The following is an 18,420-nucleotide window of genomic DNA, read 5'->3' on the forward strand; positions in this document are numbered from 1 at the left end:
AAGGGCTGGAGGAACTGTGGTGTCCTGTTATGGCCACTTCCCACAGGTTTCACATTCTCCTGTGTTTGAAAAAAAGGTAAATACGAGTCCCAGACAAAGAAGGAGACAACAGGGAGGGAAGATAAACTAATTTAAGGATCCATTTTCTAGTTTTCAGAGAACAGAACAGCAAAGGGTGTTTCCTGCTCTCAGATAATAAACTACTCTCTGTATCCATTATTTAAATTAGGAAAGCATAGTTACTCAAAGTTCTCATTTAATTTTATAGATGTTTCAAGTACCTTGGCTTAGGGATCAGCTAGAAGTGCTAGTAGTTCTCTAAACTTAGTCTGTCACAGCAGAACAGGACAAAACCTGTATGAAAGAAAATGTCCCTATTCAAAATACACTTTTATTTAAAAGTCTGGAGATGTCCTAAACATGACCTCTCAATATATTCTCATAAAATATGCCTTGACTACAACTAAACCCTTTTCCTGCTAAATGCATCATTGTGCTGATGTACCCACTGGAATATAAGTTATACCATAAATGGGAGAATAAATCTTGCCTAATTATCAGCTCATTTTGTGTTGGTACACAAAATCTTCAAATTGGGACTGAACGAATCTTTTTGGGCTCTGCTCTGTCCAGAGGTAAGGACAGATTTGATCAGCATGAATTTATGCCTTCCCTGATGTTGCACAAGTATTCTGAGTCTGATGTGAATTTCTAGTACAACCCCCACCTCAAAAAAATTTTGTTAGTCATCATAAAGCAAAATTAGATGTCAATCTTGGATAATTTGAAAACCAGCCAAGTTTTTGTTTTGTTGGTTTTTTTTGTCAACTTATAAACTCTTTTTTTTTTTTTTTTAAATCAGAAAAGTGATGAGGAGGCCAGGCTGTTTCGAGGCTGTGACGAAGCAAGTTTCAGAGCTCTGAGTCTTGTCGGAACTGTTTGAACAGCCCTGCACAAATGTTCTGAGAAATCAAACGAGTATTCAGCGACCAATTCTGCACCGCCTGCTCGGCTTACCCAAATGAGCTTTTGGAAAGCCCTTGAAAAGCAGTCTGGCACTTCCTCCCTTTTAACAGCTGAACTGAAATTTCTGAAAACCACAGAAAAAAACACCTCTTCTTTTACCAAGCCTTGCCCTGAAGCTTTTCCCCCCAATCAAAATTATTATGCAATGCATAGAATTATTGAGTGACTTACCTTTAATACAACGATTGTTCTCCTCTGTCTGGATTTGCACAGGGATGATGAAACCCTGAGCCACCCCATAGATCACAGCAATCCTTGAATGAGGCACAAAGGAGAGCATTTGTGGTTGTTCTGGGACATTCATTCGGTGATGGCTTACCTTGGAGTCAGCACAGATTTATTTGTCTTTATTGAACGGGGAATGTAAGATCACTTTGGCCTTAATAGCCTGTTTAAGATTTAGGTGCTCAGACTTGTCTTCAGGAAGGTCTCTTGGTGTCAATAAGGATTCAAGCCTTTTGCTGTTCTGTCATGCATTAGGGAGAAATCTGGACTTATAACCTCCTTGCAGCCAGTAGGGCTGTCTGGGGAAATTAACCCTTGCAGAATTCAGTCCCAAGCGTGCCATGGGAAAGTAGTCTCCAAAGCACACTTGTAGCCCAACAAAGCATGATGTTATCACTTCTCCAAATGAATTCAATGGGATGTGAACCCATTTGGCATGCACAGCTGCTCCCTCTGATGGGATAAGCTCCTGGTTTTCTCAAGTTTCGTACAAGTGCATGTGTGTGTGGGTTTTCTGATGAACAAACCTCTCTTTGTCACAGTGATCCCGTACCACATCACCGTCGGCACAGGCACGGAGTACGACTCCAGCACCGACAGCCGCGTGTTCATCATCATCATGGGCCCGCAGAAAGTGCAGACAGAGAGGCTGTGGCTGGATCTCCCAGAAGGAAAGGATGAATTTGCAGATGGCTCTGTGGAGAAATTTTCAGTTTGGGGCCTAGATGTTGGGGAGATCAAAAAAGTGGAGGTATGTTGTGAACGCAGCGCGAGTGCTGGAGGCGTATGAAATACGTGGCCAAAGAAAGCATGTGGTTCTGTTATTCTTAGCAGTGAAGTAAAGGCTCTTGGGTCTAAAAGGAATGTAAACAGGGCTGTGCTGGTGAGATTTTGCATGTGTCTCAACCTGTAAATAAGCATGCTTTCCTTTGCATTAAACCAGAATCCTCGTGAAGCGGAAGATAATTGTGAATTGTAAAGAAGTTATAACTTGTCCCAGTTTTGTCCCATCTCTGGCACTGCTTTTTCTAACTCAATCCCTTCTATTGCCAGATGCAGTGAAGCTTCCCAGGATGCAGTTCTTCATTGGTCTTTTTCCTAGTTGATTTTTTTTTCACTACTTCCAATTGGGTTTCATAAATTTTGAGAAACACATCTTGTATAATTTCCTAGCTAGACATGAAAATTGTTTTCACAGCTTGGAGGACACAGGCTTAGAGAAGAAAATTAATCATAATTTGTGAGTAATGTGCACAAATAGATTTCGGTACAGGAACCATTTTTTCTGTTATGGCTCAGGGAGACACAATTTGCATAGACTTTCCATCACTGGGCTTAAACTTCACATGAATATTCCAGAGTGTTTGTGTACATCATTCTTGTTTTATATGGCAGTTCCATCTCCTTAAAGCTTGTTCCAGCCCCTCAAGAACTGAAACCCACAGCACCTGAGGACTCCAGGAGCCTATTTAATTTTGGTTTTACTCCTGTCCCTCTGTGGAAGTAAACCTACCTGTCAATGTGTGCACCTGTATAATTGGAAAGAGACAAGAAAGAAAGAGAAATCCTAACTAATAAGGAAATCTTTGCATGTGTATGTCCTGCTGTTGCTGCTGAGAGACTGTTGCTCGCACTACCTTTCAGTCAAGCAATGAATTCTGACATCTTGAGAAATCTCTGTGTCAGATTTGAGTTTATTATCAAGCCATTTTCTTAATGCACTCCCAGTGCCTGGTTATTATGTGTATTAGTGGCACTTTCTGTCTAGCCCATCTCGAGGTCAAACTTTTATAGTGAAGCAAGTGTATCAATCTTTCTCTTTTGGATTGTGCACACATGGAAACAACTCTGGAGCAGGACAGAGAGGGAGGAAAATGACAGTACCACCCCTCAGGGTCAGAGAGACGGGAAGAGCAGCCTGAAGAAAGAAGTAGAAAGGGAATGCTGGAAAAGATACAGTGAATAGGGTAAGGAATGGGTAGAAAACAGAAGAAAGCAGAAGACACTTTGAAACAGGCAGAGGCAAGGCAAAAATTAATTTGGAAAGGAATTCAAATGGGAAAGAAGATAAAAGATTGCAAATAAAAAGCAGAGAGTCAGAAAAAGAAATAACATATATCTTTCAGGCTGGTGATGTTCTTCTGCACTCTTTCATCCCTGTACTCAGTGATCTCACCAGCCTGGTGCCTCACCCCTGGCTCACTTCTCCCTTCTGGTTTGTAATTCCCCAGCTCACAGCTGAAGGAGCCACCTGCTCCTGGCCTTCTCTCTTTCTTCATGCAGTGCCCTCAGCTTGGAAGGTCCCTTCTTTTGGACCAGCAATGACATCGATGTGCTAGTCTGCTGTGGTTGCCATGGCATCAGTCCGCATTCTCCTTCTAGAAAATTGCAGTGTTCAGGGACATTGCAGAAAATTGCTAGTTATCCACTTGGGGAAAAGTGAGGAACAGTTCGTTCTTGGATTTGGTATTTGTCTGTTTGTGCAGAAGGTGAAAAGTTCTGAATGTGAGTTACCATGTGAAAATAGCATAGTATGAGGATTAAGTTTCCAGGAGCCCTCTGTATAACTCAGGCAGCAGACTCTACCATTTAGCAGGACTGTGAGATTTGCAGCATGATGCTACTTCTGGTTCAGTACTATGCTTCTGCTACAAATATATTCCACTGAAAGCAGAAACAGTGGAACACGAACTGATTTGAAAGGGGCCTATTTATTCCTGTCTTGTAAGCCCACAGATATAATATTTACTACTGGTGGACTTTAATAGACACTCTGGCATGAAAATAAATGACAGAAATTATTCAGTGTAGACACTTTATACTGTGTTTTCAAATTAATTTTTAATATTTCTTCTCCTAATGAATGAAAGTATCTCTATTCCTACACTGTTGTTGCTGCAGAGAGAAACAGGTATGTCTAGGAGAGTCCTGCATTGGTTTGTTTTCATAAACCTCTTCTGCTTCAGAGCCTTTCTCCATCACGAACACAGAGGAAAATCAAGGACACACAAATTTTGCAAATGCAGGACCAGTCCCTAAGTGACTAGGGATTTGACCCTCAGGTTTCTCTAGTATTCTCTGAACCTTCCCTCCACAAATATTCTCTTGGATTTTCCCTCTGCCACTGTGTTCAGTTTCTATGTGATCCCGAGCTGCTCCGTATAAATTGTGAATCTCAGCCTCAGTGATGTGCAGTTCCTCAAGGAGAGTAGGAACAAGTTACAAAGGTTTTCAAACAGCCCAAGTAAGGATCCATGTGCTTTTGAATTGCTGTCATTCTAATTCAGTTCAAACATCTCAGCCCAAACCACTTTTTGTGATATTGGTATGCACATCCAGGCTACACTGCTGGTGTGCCCATGGCTTGGCATTTTTCACTGTATTGGCATGGTCTGTCTAAAGATTTGCCTGGAATTGAAAGTCAAATCCTGGTGCTCTGCTCCTGAAGTCCATCCAGAGGGAAGACTTGGCTGACACTGACTGAATTTGTCCCAGAATTTACATTGTTCTGGAGGCCCTTGGAAATCTGTTCTCCAAGGCAGCTGGATGCACAGGTTGCTCCTTCTGGCTGTCACTGGTATCAAAGAAGTTAAAGTTTGCTGTGAAAATGTGGCACCGAGAAATGCCTTGGAATAAGACTTTTTCCAGGGAGGCTATGGATATCCCATCCCTGGAGTTGTACAAGGCCAGGTTGGACAGGGCTTGGAGCAACCTGGGAGAGTGGAAGATGTCCCTGCCTATGGCAGGGGGGTTAGAATAAGATGGGCTTTAAAGTCCTTTCCAAACCAAACTATCCTATGATTCTGTGATGTGAGCAGGTGGGGCTGTGCAATGAACCCACAAAAAAACCAGCAAATTTTATTAGGTTCATTAGGATTTTCCCTCCAGCTGCTTTGTCACTGCAGAACCTTGGCCCTGAGCTTTCCCCATCCATACCATCCTGCAACAGAGCTGCACAAAGACTGACTTTGGGCTTGGAGATGCTCAGCCAAGCTGGCAGAGAGGGAATGGGAAGGCAAGTGTTATATTCCCATTCACCTCACACCCCAAGAATCAGAGGATTAATGCATCCATTGTAGACTTGAATTTCCCTAGTGGTTAGCTCTAATTTTCTGCAGCTGCACAGACATTAGTACAGCAATAATACTCCTAATAGCAGTGATGGCTGAGACCATCAGACAGAAAAGATCACTTGTTTTTTGGGGAAAAAATAGATACCACAGATATATCATCCTAGATGAATCTGTTATTAAAAATTGCTTTCTGAGCCTCCCTAAATTTCCTAATAATTTAAAAACAAAAACCAGTGAGGTCTTTGGACTAAGGACCTCATTTTCCTAGAAATGACAGAAACAGTACTTTCTCTGAAAATAATGAAGTGCAGGTAGGTCTTTTATGGACAGGTAGCTCATTGGAGTGGCTGACCAAGGCTCATGCATCAACCTGGATATGTAATATTGCTTCCAAGCCTGCTCCAGGTTGAATTTCCAGCCCTCTTTAAGAGGGACAGGTGTAGGTTCTTGGAGAAATTGTTTTGCTGGTATACCTGCAGGAACTCTGGTTCTTGGCAGATTCAGTTCCAGGTGGGCTCTGGCTTTCATAAACTCATCCCTGCATACTTGTGCACCATCTCTGTATTTCTGCTGGACCTCTGCCCCTGCTGACCCCTCTAGTACTCTTCCTTTTTCCACTTAAATTTTTTCAGGAGCTCCTTGTTCACCCATGCAGGCTTATGGCCACCCTTGTGTGACTTCCTGGTCTCCAGGACAGATCATTCTTGAGGCTGGAGGAGGTGGTCCTTGAAAATCAAACAGCTACAGATGTAAGCTCCATCTGTTGTCTCCTGTACAAAGACAGAGCTTTTGCAGTCTAAGGGGATGGGAAGCAGAGAGGCAGCCTCATACATTTAGTTCACTTATATGTGGATTTCTGAGGGAAGTGCTTGTAATAATACATGTGGGTGTTTGCTGAGCATCCTTCCTCTTGGCTATAAAGCTTTGAATAATCACTTCCAAGTGTAGTGACAGAAGTGGAAAGGCTTGTAAAGGTGGAGAAGTGTGTCTGCTGCCAACTGCAAATGAGCATATAGAGGTCAGCGGCACAGGAGCAGAGTGACAAGAGACTGGACACGTTCTCATGCAGGTCAGTCTGGTCTACCTTGGTTTTTTTTGAGACTGGCCTTCCCTCATGCACAGCAGTTGATGACCATGGCAATAGCGTTATTTCTGAGTTCCCTCCATTCCCTTGAGGAATGGTTTGCTGTGTTGGTGTACCCAGACTCGGAGTCCTTCATTGCCAGGTGAATCACCCTCATCCAGAGAAATCCCCTTTCCCCAGGAGATGTTTTCTCTCTGGCCCTCACAGGTGGGGCATGATGGCGCTACCCCTGAGAGCTGCTGGCTGATGGAAGAGCTCACCATCGTCGTGCCCACCAAAGGCGTCATGTACAACTTTGTCTGCAAGTGCTGGCTGGCCAGAGACAAAGGTGATGGGCTCACCTCACGGATCCTCAACATCCTGGATGCAGAATGTGTTAACATTGGCATCAAGGTAGGCACCAGGCTCACTTTGTGCTTTTAGCTGCTGCAGGGACCTCTGCTGACACAGGTCATGCATCAGCAGCTCTCATACTTTGATTTTTGCAAGCGGCTTGAGCCTTCTCTTTGTTTTCCTTTCTTATGTTATTTTTTTAGCAAAATCTTTTGTCATGCTTTAGGATCATGACTGTCTAGAGCACTGTTAAGTGAGGCTGGCTGGATGCAGCCATGGAATAGATGGGAGGGCAGAGCAGGTAGGGCACAGCTCAGCAGCCTGTCCTCATCTTGTCACTCACTGAAACACCTGGTACCCGTAGAGTGGGAGCAGCTTCAAGGTGAAGGATTACTTCTAACTCATCAGATTAGAGCAGTAAAAATATCTTGATGTTTGAATCTTTCCATGATGTGGCTACATAGCAAATTTTCTAATAAGGGATAGGGAAATTAATAATCACTGGAAGTTGTTGAAACATGAAAACATTTGTACACCTGATCTTTGGTGAGAATAACTGATTAAAGTGGAATCTGAATAAAATCTGCTGAACCTCTATAGTATTTTCATTCAAATACATGAATTTTGAAGTAATATCTGCTATGCCATATTTCAAACAAGTACAAATTGGAGAGCCGAGCTATGCTGATTTTGGATGTAAGATTTGTAGCAGAAATAACAGTCTGGATGAATGTGACAATAATACTGTGTTTAAATACCTGTGTGGCAATTTAAAATCTCTATAGATGTGCTTCTATTTACAGTCAGGTTACACTTTCATAGTACATTATTTTTTCTTTATGCTGCTCTTGATTCCCAAGCTAAAGATATTCTCCTAAAATCTTTCTTTTTCCCCAGACACACAAAAAATTGATAACATTTTTAGCATTTGTGAAGGATTCACCAAATCAATGCAGATTTCAGTGGTGGAATTGACCTAAGATGCTATAAAAACCTTCCTCAGACTTAATACCAAGGTTAAAACCAATCTCATAAAAATGTCCCATCTGTTGTTTAACCTCCTGGATGAGGTTTCCAGGCTCCTATTGGTGAGCTGATGGCTCGCCCATAGATCGAAGTGGATGTAAATGAAGACTTACTTATGTTGTGTTCCTTTAAAAGCACAATCCCAAATATTTATGTGCATAAGCACGCCAAAAATAGACACATCTAACAATATTTTTTTCCTGTGATGTCAGGCCAGAAACTTGATGGGAGATATGAAGGAAATCTGGGGAGATGCTTGGGACATGAAACCAGAAGTGAGCATTTGACTTTCTGATCAGTCTCCTAGTTGGGGGAATTTGGGACTGTTCCCTTGTAAATAGCTGTAGTTAGAAACTGAGTCTTACAGGCATTTTAGAGTTCAAAGACAACTGATATGCTTAGCATCATTGAGAAGATTAATACTTTTATATTTATTTTTTTTCTGCTTGGCTTTTGTACAGCCGTACGTACCCATTTCAACTTAATTTTCTTCTTGGCTTGATATTCCCTCTTTTTACTTTAAATTGAGTATTTGCTTTCCCAAAGTTGAAGAAATTACTCAATGTCCACCATGGTCATTAGAAGCCTTCAATGCATTTCTAAAAGAGGTTTTTCTCCTTCCTATAAAAAAATAGAATGTGTTGCTAAGATTTAAAAGACATGTGGATGAATATGTGGTCAACAGGCTACTCAGATTCAAACAATTGTGAAAAAAAAAATTATATTATGTCATGCCTTTTCACTGTTTATATATATGGCAGCCAGAATTCAGGCCAATAAAACTAGCCTGTCAGTGCACTATTTGAAATACATTTCTGGGAGCTATTTCTTGATATTCTTCCACATCTTCAGAAGCCTTGGTACCATAGCTATGATCTTAAAAGCATCTAAGTTGTCTAGAAGTCTTAAAACCCCTGATGGCTACTGGGACTTGCATATTTTTGACATATTTATTCTGAGTCTTTTTGTTCCTCTGTTAGGAGAAAATAACAAAATTAGGCTAGTAAGGTGAAAATTATTAAAAAAATATATCTTTTATGAACCAGCATGCACACAAGATCTGGGAGAACTCTGAAGCTTATGCAGCAGTGAGCATCCCCTTGGAGAGCAGGATAGCTGAATTTTTGTACCACAGGGGAGTGTTCTGATGTTTAAAAAAACATCATAAACCTCCAAACTATTCATGATATTGGAATAAACATTGCCCAGATAAACACAGAATTTTGGGGGGAAACATTGTGCATGCAAGAAAAAGAAACAACTGTTCTTCTGGGTGACTCTTTTTTTAAAATTAGCGAGATTTTGGTGCAGTACAGAGCTGAAGTGCTGGAGGTCACCAGGCAGAGACAGTGGTAGCAGAGAGTCAGAGACCCAGCTATTGACGTGATGGTTGTGACTCCTGTGAAGAAGGAGCTTAAGAGCTCTTCATCGCTGGTGTTGCAATAGGACAAGGGATATTGTGTTTAAACTGAGGGAAGGTTGACTTGGACTGGATGAAAGGAAGAAATTTTTTACACTGAGGGTGATGAGGCTCTGGCACAGTTTTCTCAGAGCAGCTGTGGCTGCCCCTGGATCCCTGGAAGTGTCCAAGGCCAGGCTGGACAGGGCTTGGATCAACCTGGGATAGTGGAAGGTGTCCCTGCCCATGGCAGGAGTGGAACAGGATGAGCTTTAAATATCCCTTTCTACCCAATCTGTTCACTGACTCTCTAATTCAGATATTGTCACAATTAATGTGTCTCTTTAAAGGCTGAGCAAATCTCAGAAAAGGTCACAGATGTAAAGTCCTATAGTAAGTTTTGATGCCTAACTTTGCCCCTGGAAACAATGGTGTGGAGAAGAACCAAGAACTGTGTTGGAAGCTCTCCTGTCAAGGAAGTAGACGTCCAGGGAAGCCTGATGTCCTGTTTGGCGTGGGTTAAGGACAGCTGTTTAACTGAGGCCTTCTGATTCCTTTCAATCTTCACCAGATCCTGTATGAAGTCACGGTTGTGACTGGAGACATGGAAGGTGGCGGTACAGATGCCAGTATTTTCATGACTGTCTTCGGATCCAATGGGAACACTGAGGAGATGCTGCTGGAAAAAAATGGAGACAGGTACAGCAACTGTCATTTTTGTTGGTTAGAAGTGAAGTGATGACAGATTTTAAGTGTCAGGTCACGAAGCACTCAGGGCTTTGATCATGCTCCCACTGAAACACAAACATTTACTCCCATTGACATTATAGATTCAGACCTAGGCTCCCTGTAAGTGCTTCTGTCAGATTTTTAACAAAGCAAAGGAAAGGAGAGCACTGTATATCCAGGGAAACCACCCTTTGTCATTTCTGCAAGTTTTGTTTAACCTGTTCCTCAGTGGCTTTGTAGATAAACATCTTCAACAAAATATGAAGTCCTGCATTGTCTCCAAGAAGAACTGTGAACATTGCCCAGGAGAGCAGTGGGAAATGGATGGGTGTTGGCACAGAATGCTGCATGGAATGCTCTGATTTTACTAAAAATGTGGAATCTCGTGTTTTCTTCAGCAGAAACAGCTAACAAACACTGTAACCCTAGCCTGATGCCAGCACTTCCATAAGCCAGAAAGCCCACACATGCCACCACTCATCCATTTCCCAATGCTTTTTTGTTCCTTCCTAGCACATTCCCAGTACAGAAAGCTTTGGCATGCTCAAGAATGAACCATCTTTTACTGACATCATGCTTAAATTTAATTAATTGACCAGTTCTGAGCTTATTCAGCAAGGCATCTACAGAGCATCAGAAGGGAGCTTTTGGCCACAGAATTTGAGCTCAGCTTGCTGAGGGAACACTGGATAACTCAGGATAATGTGCACCTTGCATAGAGGTGTTTGCTCAGGGAATGTTTTACATGAAGCTTTTGTGGCAGAGTGGGTGTCTGGACAAACATAGCTAAGATTGATTCATGTGTCTAGTTAGTAACAAGCATGAGCCTTGTTTGTTGTGAGAAAAACGCAGCAGAGGTGCTGCTGACTAAAATATCTGTGAGAAACACAGCTGAGTCATGCAGAAAACCACAGCTCTGGGGGCTTGCTGCTCCCCCATCACAGGGGAACATCCAACACATGGGGCAATGCCCCTGGGTTGCCAGTGAGTGTGGCCACCAGTGGCACCTGGGCAAGCCCAAACTGGCCTGACTTCTGCTCATTTAATCCTAACAGTCCTGGTAGGTGAGAAAATGGACCACTGATGTTTGGATTTGGAAATGAAACAGATTTCACATCTGGGTGTGCCAACCAAAAATCTCTAAAAGGCGGTGTCCTGGTTTAGGGAAAATTCAGGAAAGAACCTCCCAATGGGGTCCCTCCAGAAAGCAAATTCAAGTAGCCCCTCCCCCAGCTGGTTCAGGAAAAAGAGATTTCCTTGGAGAAAAGTAGAAAAAACTGTTTATTTTACAGAAATTGAATAACATTAAACAATAAAACCTCTTGCTGTTCAATGAAATGGCAAATCCAGAAAAGTTATTTTCATGGGGTGTAGCTCAGCTCACTCAGTCTCTTATCAGTCCCTTTGGCTCCAGAAAGGGCCGAGGCCAAGGGAAAAAAGTGCCACAGGTGTGAGCTCCTGGGATTTGTTTGGGTTTTCAGTCCAGAACAGCTTTGAACAGACCTGAGAAAGAGCACAAAAAACAGTCCTGGGAACTACTCTGCTTCAGCTAGCAAAAAGCTGACTAAAAGCAAAGGAGAGCTCTGTCCTGCTGTCTGTCCATGCTGCAGACACCACAGTCCAGGAGCAGGATGGGGACAGTGAGGGCTCTTTCTCAACACAAACTTCGGCTTCTTCTTCTCCCCACTTCGCTCTCAGAGCCAGTCTTAAAGGACTTAATATGTAACATAAACCAGGCAACTGGGGATACAAGCATCATAAAGTCACCCCAGGACAGGGACCAAGACACCTCCAGCCCCTCAGCAGCCAGGTTGGAGTTTTGCTACATCTGGGGCAAGCCATACCCCTAAACTTTGTAGTGTCTAAAAACACGTCCCATTTATCTACATGGGTGGGATGGACAACCTCTGTTATAAGAGTCTGAAAATGCAACACAGGAGAACAGAGAATTCTCTGTGTTATTAGTTGCTTGGGTTGTCATCTGACAGTAGAGGACCTGTGAAAGGTGTTGAAAAATCATGGGAGCTGTGTAAAGAAAAGGAATTGTAAGGCACAACTCTTATGTTAATATCCCCAGGATGCTGTGCTATTCTGCTGGCACATTTCTGCTAGCTGGAGGTGCTCTGTATCACACCTCCAGCTGTACAGAGCTCTTGTCATCTCATTAGCACCCTCTGCAGAGGACATTCATGTCCCCAAATTCACATCCTGTCTGTTTCCACACCACTACCACCAGTCTTCATCCAGCTGTTAACAGCACAGGCTTTCCTGGCTCTTCTCCACAGGGAAATCTCTCCAGCCCTTGCACCAGCAGAGCAGGAATGGGTGAGAGCTCTTGCAACCAAATGGTAAAAGGCACTTCATCTTTATTGGGGCCATCCAGTGCCAATTCACTCCCAGCAGCTTAGTGCATTACGGAGAACTGTCTGTCTAACCTGCCACAGATTTAAGGCAATTTTCGCTACATTACACTTATTGCCAAGACCCCTGGGCAATGGAAATATTTATAAGGGCAGGCATGGGTAGGAAAGCTTAATGAAATCCTTTAGATAAATGGTTCAGTGTCCTGAAAAGGGAATAGCAAGCAGTCAGCTTGTCTGGCTTCTTCTTCCTGTCTCAATTTCTTTCAGGTTTATGTTCATCTTCATATAAATTAGGCATAGCAAAGAGCTTCTGGGTCACCCAGTTTGTCACTATGGCAATCACTTCCCTCTAGTACTTCCCTCTTGGAAGTAGATGAGTATCAGTGTTACAAACTTCAAACAAGGCATTTGCTGAAGATAAAGAATGTTTTATTTTGCTAGCAGACATTTTAACTTAGAGCTGCTCAGCCTGGAAAGCCTCAGAGTGAGAGATTTCTATGAAGCTTTGTAGGTAATAGTGATTGTAATAAAAACTGATCATAGGATCACAGGATAATTCAGACTGGAAGGGTCACACCTTTTTGTTGAATAGATGTGGAAATCAATCCAGTTCAGGGACAAAAGTACATTCTATTTCTTACAGTGAGACAGGCTGCCTCAGTATTTGGTACCTCAGAAAGACAAATAATAAGAAAAAGGAGTTTTTCAGAGAGCAAACATAACCCTTAATAACTAGAAATGGACTGGAACCAAAATGCCCTGTCCAAATGCCTCTGGGGGTGCAGAGGAAGCAAGGCCTGGATGAAAACTGAGAGGCTTGAGCCAACCCCTATTACTAACATCTGCAGCTATGCATGCTCAGATAATGGTGTGAGTACAATCACATTCATCCTGTGGGGGGTAATCTGAACAGAGGTTGGTAAAGAAAATTATTTTTTTTTCTCCACATTCTGGCACTGCACAGCAATGGGAGGCTGTGTGCATTGCCAGGAATGAGATATCATCATTATGGACTGTTTCTGTTTTGGCAGTGCCCACATCTTGCAGGGCTCTTCCCAAACCCCTCAGCATCCTCAGGTAATTCCCCCACAAGGAGAAGTTTGCATGAAGGAGAAACCTCAACAGCAGAGTGGTCACCATGTGCTTGGTAGACCCCCTGGATTTGTCTGCCTTTCTCCTTAGCAACGATAAGATTCCCAGCTCTGAGACCACAGCAGGTCTCCATGCATTTGAGGGAGCAAACTGGAAGATACACTTGTTTTAGAACAGAACAACACTGAGCCTGAGGCAGCACTTCCACTGAAGCAAGGCTTTCCTCCCAGCACCACTGATGCCAGGAGGGAGGGAAGGTGCAATCCAAGCCAATGTAATCTTCTTTGGGAAGCACATGTTAGCTGTTTTTTCCCTTCTCCTGCTTCCTGCTGATTGCTATGGATGAGCAGCTCCTGCACATCCCCGTGCCTGTACACAGCAGCCACACACCGGGGAAGGTCTTTCACGCAAGCTTACACAAAACCACCCTGGTTCTTACCAGAGGCAGAGACAGTTTGCAAATCCAAGTCCCCCAGTTTCATCAGGTTGGTTTTGTCTTCATTCTAACACAATTTGCCTGTGCTTACTAAACTTGGGCACTGGGCTTCGATCCCGGTGCCGCATTTAGCTGAGCTGCAGCAACTGCCTCTCTCCATGGCAAACACAAAGTTTTGAGCTGCACCTCAGGGGAAGGAGATGAGGCAAAATTATTTTGCCTTCTAGCTGTAATGGGCCAAGGACAGCCAAGTGGGCAGCTGCCAGGAGGGAGGCGACGTGCAGAAGCCTGATGTGAGTCGCTATTGTTCTGGTTACAAACAGAATGGCAGTGTATGCTGCAGGCTGCCTGGAGCAGCTCCAGGTGGGCTGTGTTTTCCAGGGAAGGAGGAATCCTTGTCAAATCTGCACTGAGGTGTCTTGCCAACACCACAGTGGCTGGTGATTGTCGCGCAGGAAAGCTCAAGTCCAGTAAAGAACACACATAAACTTCTGATTTGAGGGTGCTGGCATGGCCAGGGCTGCGGCACGGGACGGAGATGCAGAGGTTGTAAAACAGCAGGAAAACCTCCTTGGTCTTCCAATCCCTGCAGGTTTGAGCGGGGCCAGGAGGACAGTTTCATCATGGAGATTGCCGACATCGCACCCCTCAGGAAGATGAGGATCCGGACGGACGGGAAGGGGACGCGCCCGCACTGGTTCATGGAAAGGGTAAAGCTCTTGGCATCACGGGTCTCTCACAGCCTGCATGTTCTGGAGCCTCTCAGCCCCTGGAAAAGAGGAGAAAGGCACCAAGGGACTCGTTTTTTACTAATTTTCTGTATTTTTTCTGTTTGGTTTCTCACGGTTTTTCCCTGCAGGAATTGAGTCAAGAAAGAAGAGAGCAGAGGGAAAAGCTGTGTTTTAGAGCTTTTTTTTGTGGTGGAATCACCATGTCTGGAAGTGTTCAAAAGGCTGGGTGTGGCAGATTTGTGGGCCATGGTTTAACAATGGTCACTGTGGTGCTGGCTTAATGGGTGGACGTGATCATATTGGACATCTTTTCCAACCTAAATGATTCTATGGTTTCACCACAGATTCTGCTGTTAGATCTCACTCTCCTCTGCACAAGAGCCTTGGTAGGGCTCACCAGGGCAATATTTTTGGGTCCCTGGGTTGCACCCTTAGCCCCTGCAGGTCTCTGCCATGTGGGAATCCAAATCCCTGGGAGGGTGGATGTTTGTCTACCAGAGACACCCTAGGCCAGGTGGGACATTTCCAAGTAATCCATCCATTCAGCCAGATCATCCCATCTCTCCTCTTTCCTTCTCCTCCAGCATACACATTTATTTATTTTCTTGTCCATACAAGTAATGTGTCATTTTTATTTTGCATTTTGGATAATGGAGCATGCAAATTGATGGTACTTTTCCCTGATGTCCTACCTTGCACAAAAGTACAGTGCTTGTCTCTATCTGTGCTGTCAAACCACCAGCTCCTTGTAAGGATCACCTCTATCTGGGCAGCCAAAAGTAGTTTGCTTGTTTTGGGTCCCTACAGTGATTTTTCTAAGATAGAAGGAGATAGATGTGCTGATTACAGACCATGAAATGTCATTAATGGAGAATCCCATCTCTGCCATTTTCCTTTGCCACACTTTTCCTGGAGTCAACATCCTGCTGGATTTCTGTATCTTGACCTTTTTGTGAGAACAGTTTAAGACCTAGTAGCTTAACCATGGTAAAACAGAACTCTGCATGACTTTTTCACTGGGTCCTTTATCCTATTTGACTAATTTACAGCGGACTTTTTTCACAAAGATAATGTGTTTCTAAATACTGACTCTATATAGCCACCAATTTTCAGTGAAGCAATGGACTTCACTTTCAGGAGAATTTCTGTGCTGCAGTGCCATTTTTACTTCAACATTTCCACTTCTAAATTTTTTTCCCAGCAGCTGGTGAAGCAGGGGAACCGAAAGAGGGGAAATTCAGGCTGGGTATTAGGAATAAACTATTTACTGTGAGGGCAGCAAAATACTAGCACAGGGTGCCCAGGGAGATTGTGGCTGCCCTATCCCTAGAATTTTTCAAGGCCAGCTTGGACGGGACTTGGAGCAACCTGGGACGGTGGAAGGTGTCCCTGCCACAGTAGGGGGTGGGATTGGATGAGTTTAAAACCTATTACATTCCAAACCAATTACAACCCTTAACATTCTATGATTTTATGATGATGCTTCTGCAGCTCCTCAGAAGATCAGACCTTCAGCACATATCTTTAGAATTGATGCCACAGATGCAGAGTTTTTCTCCCTGTGCCTAAGGAATAACTCAATCTGTTGTCTGATTTGATTCAGATGTCTTGGTCAAACTCCCTTTGTAATTTCTCACATGCTTTCCCCTGAGTTTTAGAAATCATATTCGTATAAAATGAAATCAAATAAAGCTTATTCATCCAGAGACATTCCAGGTCTCGCAGTCATGAATCAGCAGCAGCATAAAGGCAAGGGATGGCTGCATCTTTAATTGTGCCCCCCTTTCCTGTTGCCTTGTCTGTCCAGGAATTCCAAACTCTCAGCCCTACGGACTGTTCTACCAAAAGCAAAGATTTCCCAGAGAAGTTGGCACAGAGGACTCTCATTTGGACCTATCCAGTAGGCTTATAGCCACCTTCCAGCAATACAGAATACACTAAGAAGGTGGACCAGGAAACAGGTCTTGAGAACAGACTTAATAGAGGGCTTATAATAGTGAGGAAGAACAACTTTTTACATGGACAGATAGTGACAGAAGGAGGGGCAATGGTTATACACAAAAAGAGATTTAGATTAGACATTAGAAAGGAGCTCTTGGCTGGGAGGGTGGGCAGGCCCTGGCACAGGGTGCCCAGAGCAGCTGGGGCTGCCCCTGGATCCCTGCAGTGTCCAAGGCCAGGCTGGACAGGGCTTGCAGCAGCCTGGGACAGGGGAAGGTGTCCCTGCCCATGGAAGGGAGTGGAACTGGAAGGCACTTAAGGTTGTTTCCAACCCAAACCTTCTTTTTTAATTCTATGGTTTTAGAAGCTTATGGAAATGATGCCCATAGTTTCTGTTTTTCTTAGATCACAGAGAGTTTTTTAACTCCAGTATTACATAGAGAACTGTATTTATTGGTTTTCTTTCCCACCTTCCCTGCAAAGGTAAACACAGCATTTGCATTCCCAGGCAGAGGGCGGCTTACAGAGGTGTTCTAGAAGAGGGGAGGAAGGATTTTTGTTCTCTGATTTGTATTCCAGCCTTAAAAACTTACGTAGCCTGGTGTGACATGAAAACTGATCGGAGCCCATTTCCATTTCTGTCAAAAGTGCATATTAAGACTGCATAATGAAATACTTGTGGGGGTAGTGCTAAACTCTCAGACAGATGGTTCACAGTTAGTGCTAACTAGCACAGTGAAATGAGAAGCTAGATTAAGCCATCAACCCCGTAATTAACCATTTGTTGCTCCATTTATCTACATGATATTCTCAGTTTTCTTGTTCTATTAAACTAACAATAAATGATCTTTTTAATTCTCTTTGGTCTTTTGGTAAACTGTTGCTAGCCATAATTTATACTGCTTTTAGTTCACCAGATATAGAAATGCATAAATACCAATTAAAATGCATGAATTATCAATGATTCTGTACACAGCCAAAAGATTCAATTTACAAGCAGGCAAGTAGTCATATTCTTTTTTCTGTCTACATAAAATACACAAAATTTTCATTCAGAATCTCAGTGAAGTAATGAACTTGCTGCTGAAAATTCAAACTGCACCACAGAGTAGCGATAAGTTTTAAATGCTCGTACCTAAACCTCTAGAGGGAACAAAATTTGATTAGTGATTTTTTGCAACAAAATGAACATTATTGATCATTACTATGCCCAAAAATGCATCATGAATGTTCTCCAAAGCTGAGTAGTGCTTTCTAATCACACCACTGCTGGGAGGGACATAAGAGTGGGGTTCTTTTGCACTGATCTAATGCTGAATATCATGTTCTTCCACCTCAGGCTACCATGACACCGTTCTGTGTTTCTGAAAAACCAGGGAACAAAATCATAGAATCCCAGAATGGTTTGGGTTGGAGGGGACCTTAAAGCTCATCCCACTCCACCCCCTGCCATGGTCATGGACACCTTCCACTGTCCCAGGCTGCTCCAAGCCCCGTCCAGCCTGGCCTTGGACACTTCCAGGGATCCAGGGGCAGCCACAGCTTCTCTGGGCACCCTGTGCCAGGGCCTCACTCCTCTCAGCATTAAACAAAAATTACTTTTATTAGGAAACTTGTCTAAATGCATACTTAGGCAATCTCTTTCTGGGATAGCCGCTTTCTCAGTCCTTGTGATGATTTCACCTGCTGCCCAGTGTCTTAGCTATGAAGTTGAAAAGCTAGAAACAAGAAGGGATGAAAGCTCAGTGAAATAGCAGGAATTATGAGACTGTTGAATTCTGCAGAGTTGCTTCCCTCAGAATTTTAATGTTACTTTGTGCTGTCAAAGCCAGACAGATAAGAAGCTGCCTTAATGAAGCACTAATTGCATTGCATTCAAACGTCACAAATAATCCTGCATGTGGGACTCGGTCTTTATTCAGTCTTTTCTCCTTTGTATAAAGAAGATTAAGAGAATTTGAG

At 43.3% G+C, this 18,420-nt stretch overlaps 1 protein-coding gene across 1 annotated transcript in view; it reads left to right on the plus strand.

The window, feature by feature from the left end:
• LOXHD1 (lipoxygenase homology domains 1) overlaps positions 1-18,420 on the plus strand; it is a 148,584-nt gene that overhangs the window by 102,340 nt on the left and 27,824 nt on the right. The window contains exons 33-36 of the mRNA XM_015652111.3: positions 1,794-2,002; positions 6,616-6,801; positions 9,738-9,865; positions 14,379-14,496. Of these exons, the coding sequence (XP_015507597.2) occupies positions 1,794-2,002; positions 6,616-6,801; positions 9,738-9,865; positions 14,379-14,496 (641 nt within the window). The remainder of the gene's footprint in view (positions 1-1,793; positions 2,003-6,615; positions 6,802-9,737; positions 9,866-14,378; positions 14,497-18,420) is intronic.

Source organism: Parus major, chromosome Z (genome assembly GCF_001522545.3).
Source record: "Parus major isolate Abel chromosome Z, Parus_major1.1, whole genome shotgun sequence".
Taxonomy (NCBI): domain Eukaryota; kingdom Metazoa; phylum Chordata; class Aves; order Passeriformes; family Paridae; genus Parus; species Parus major.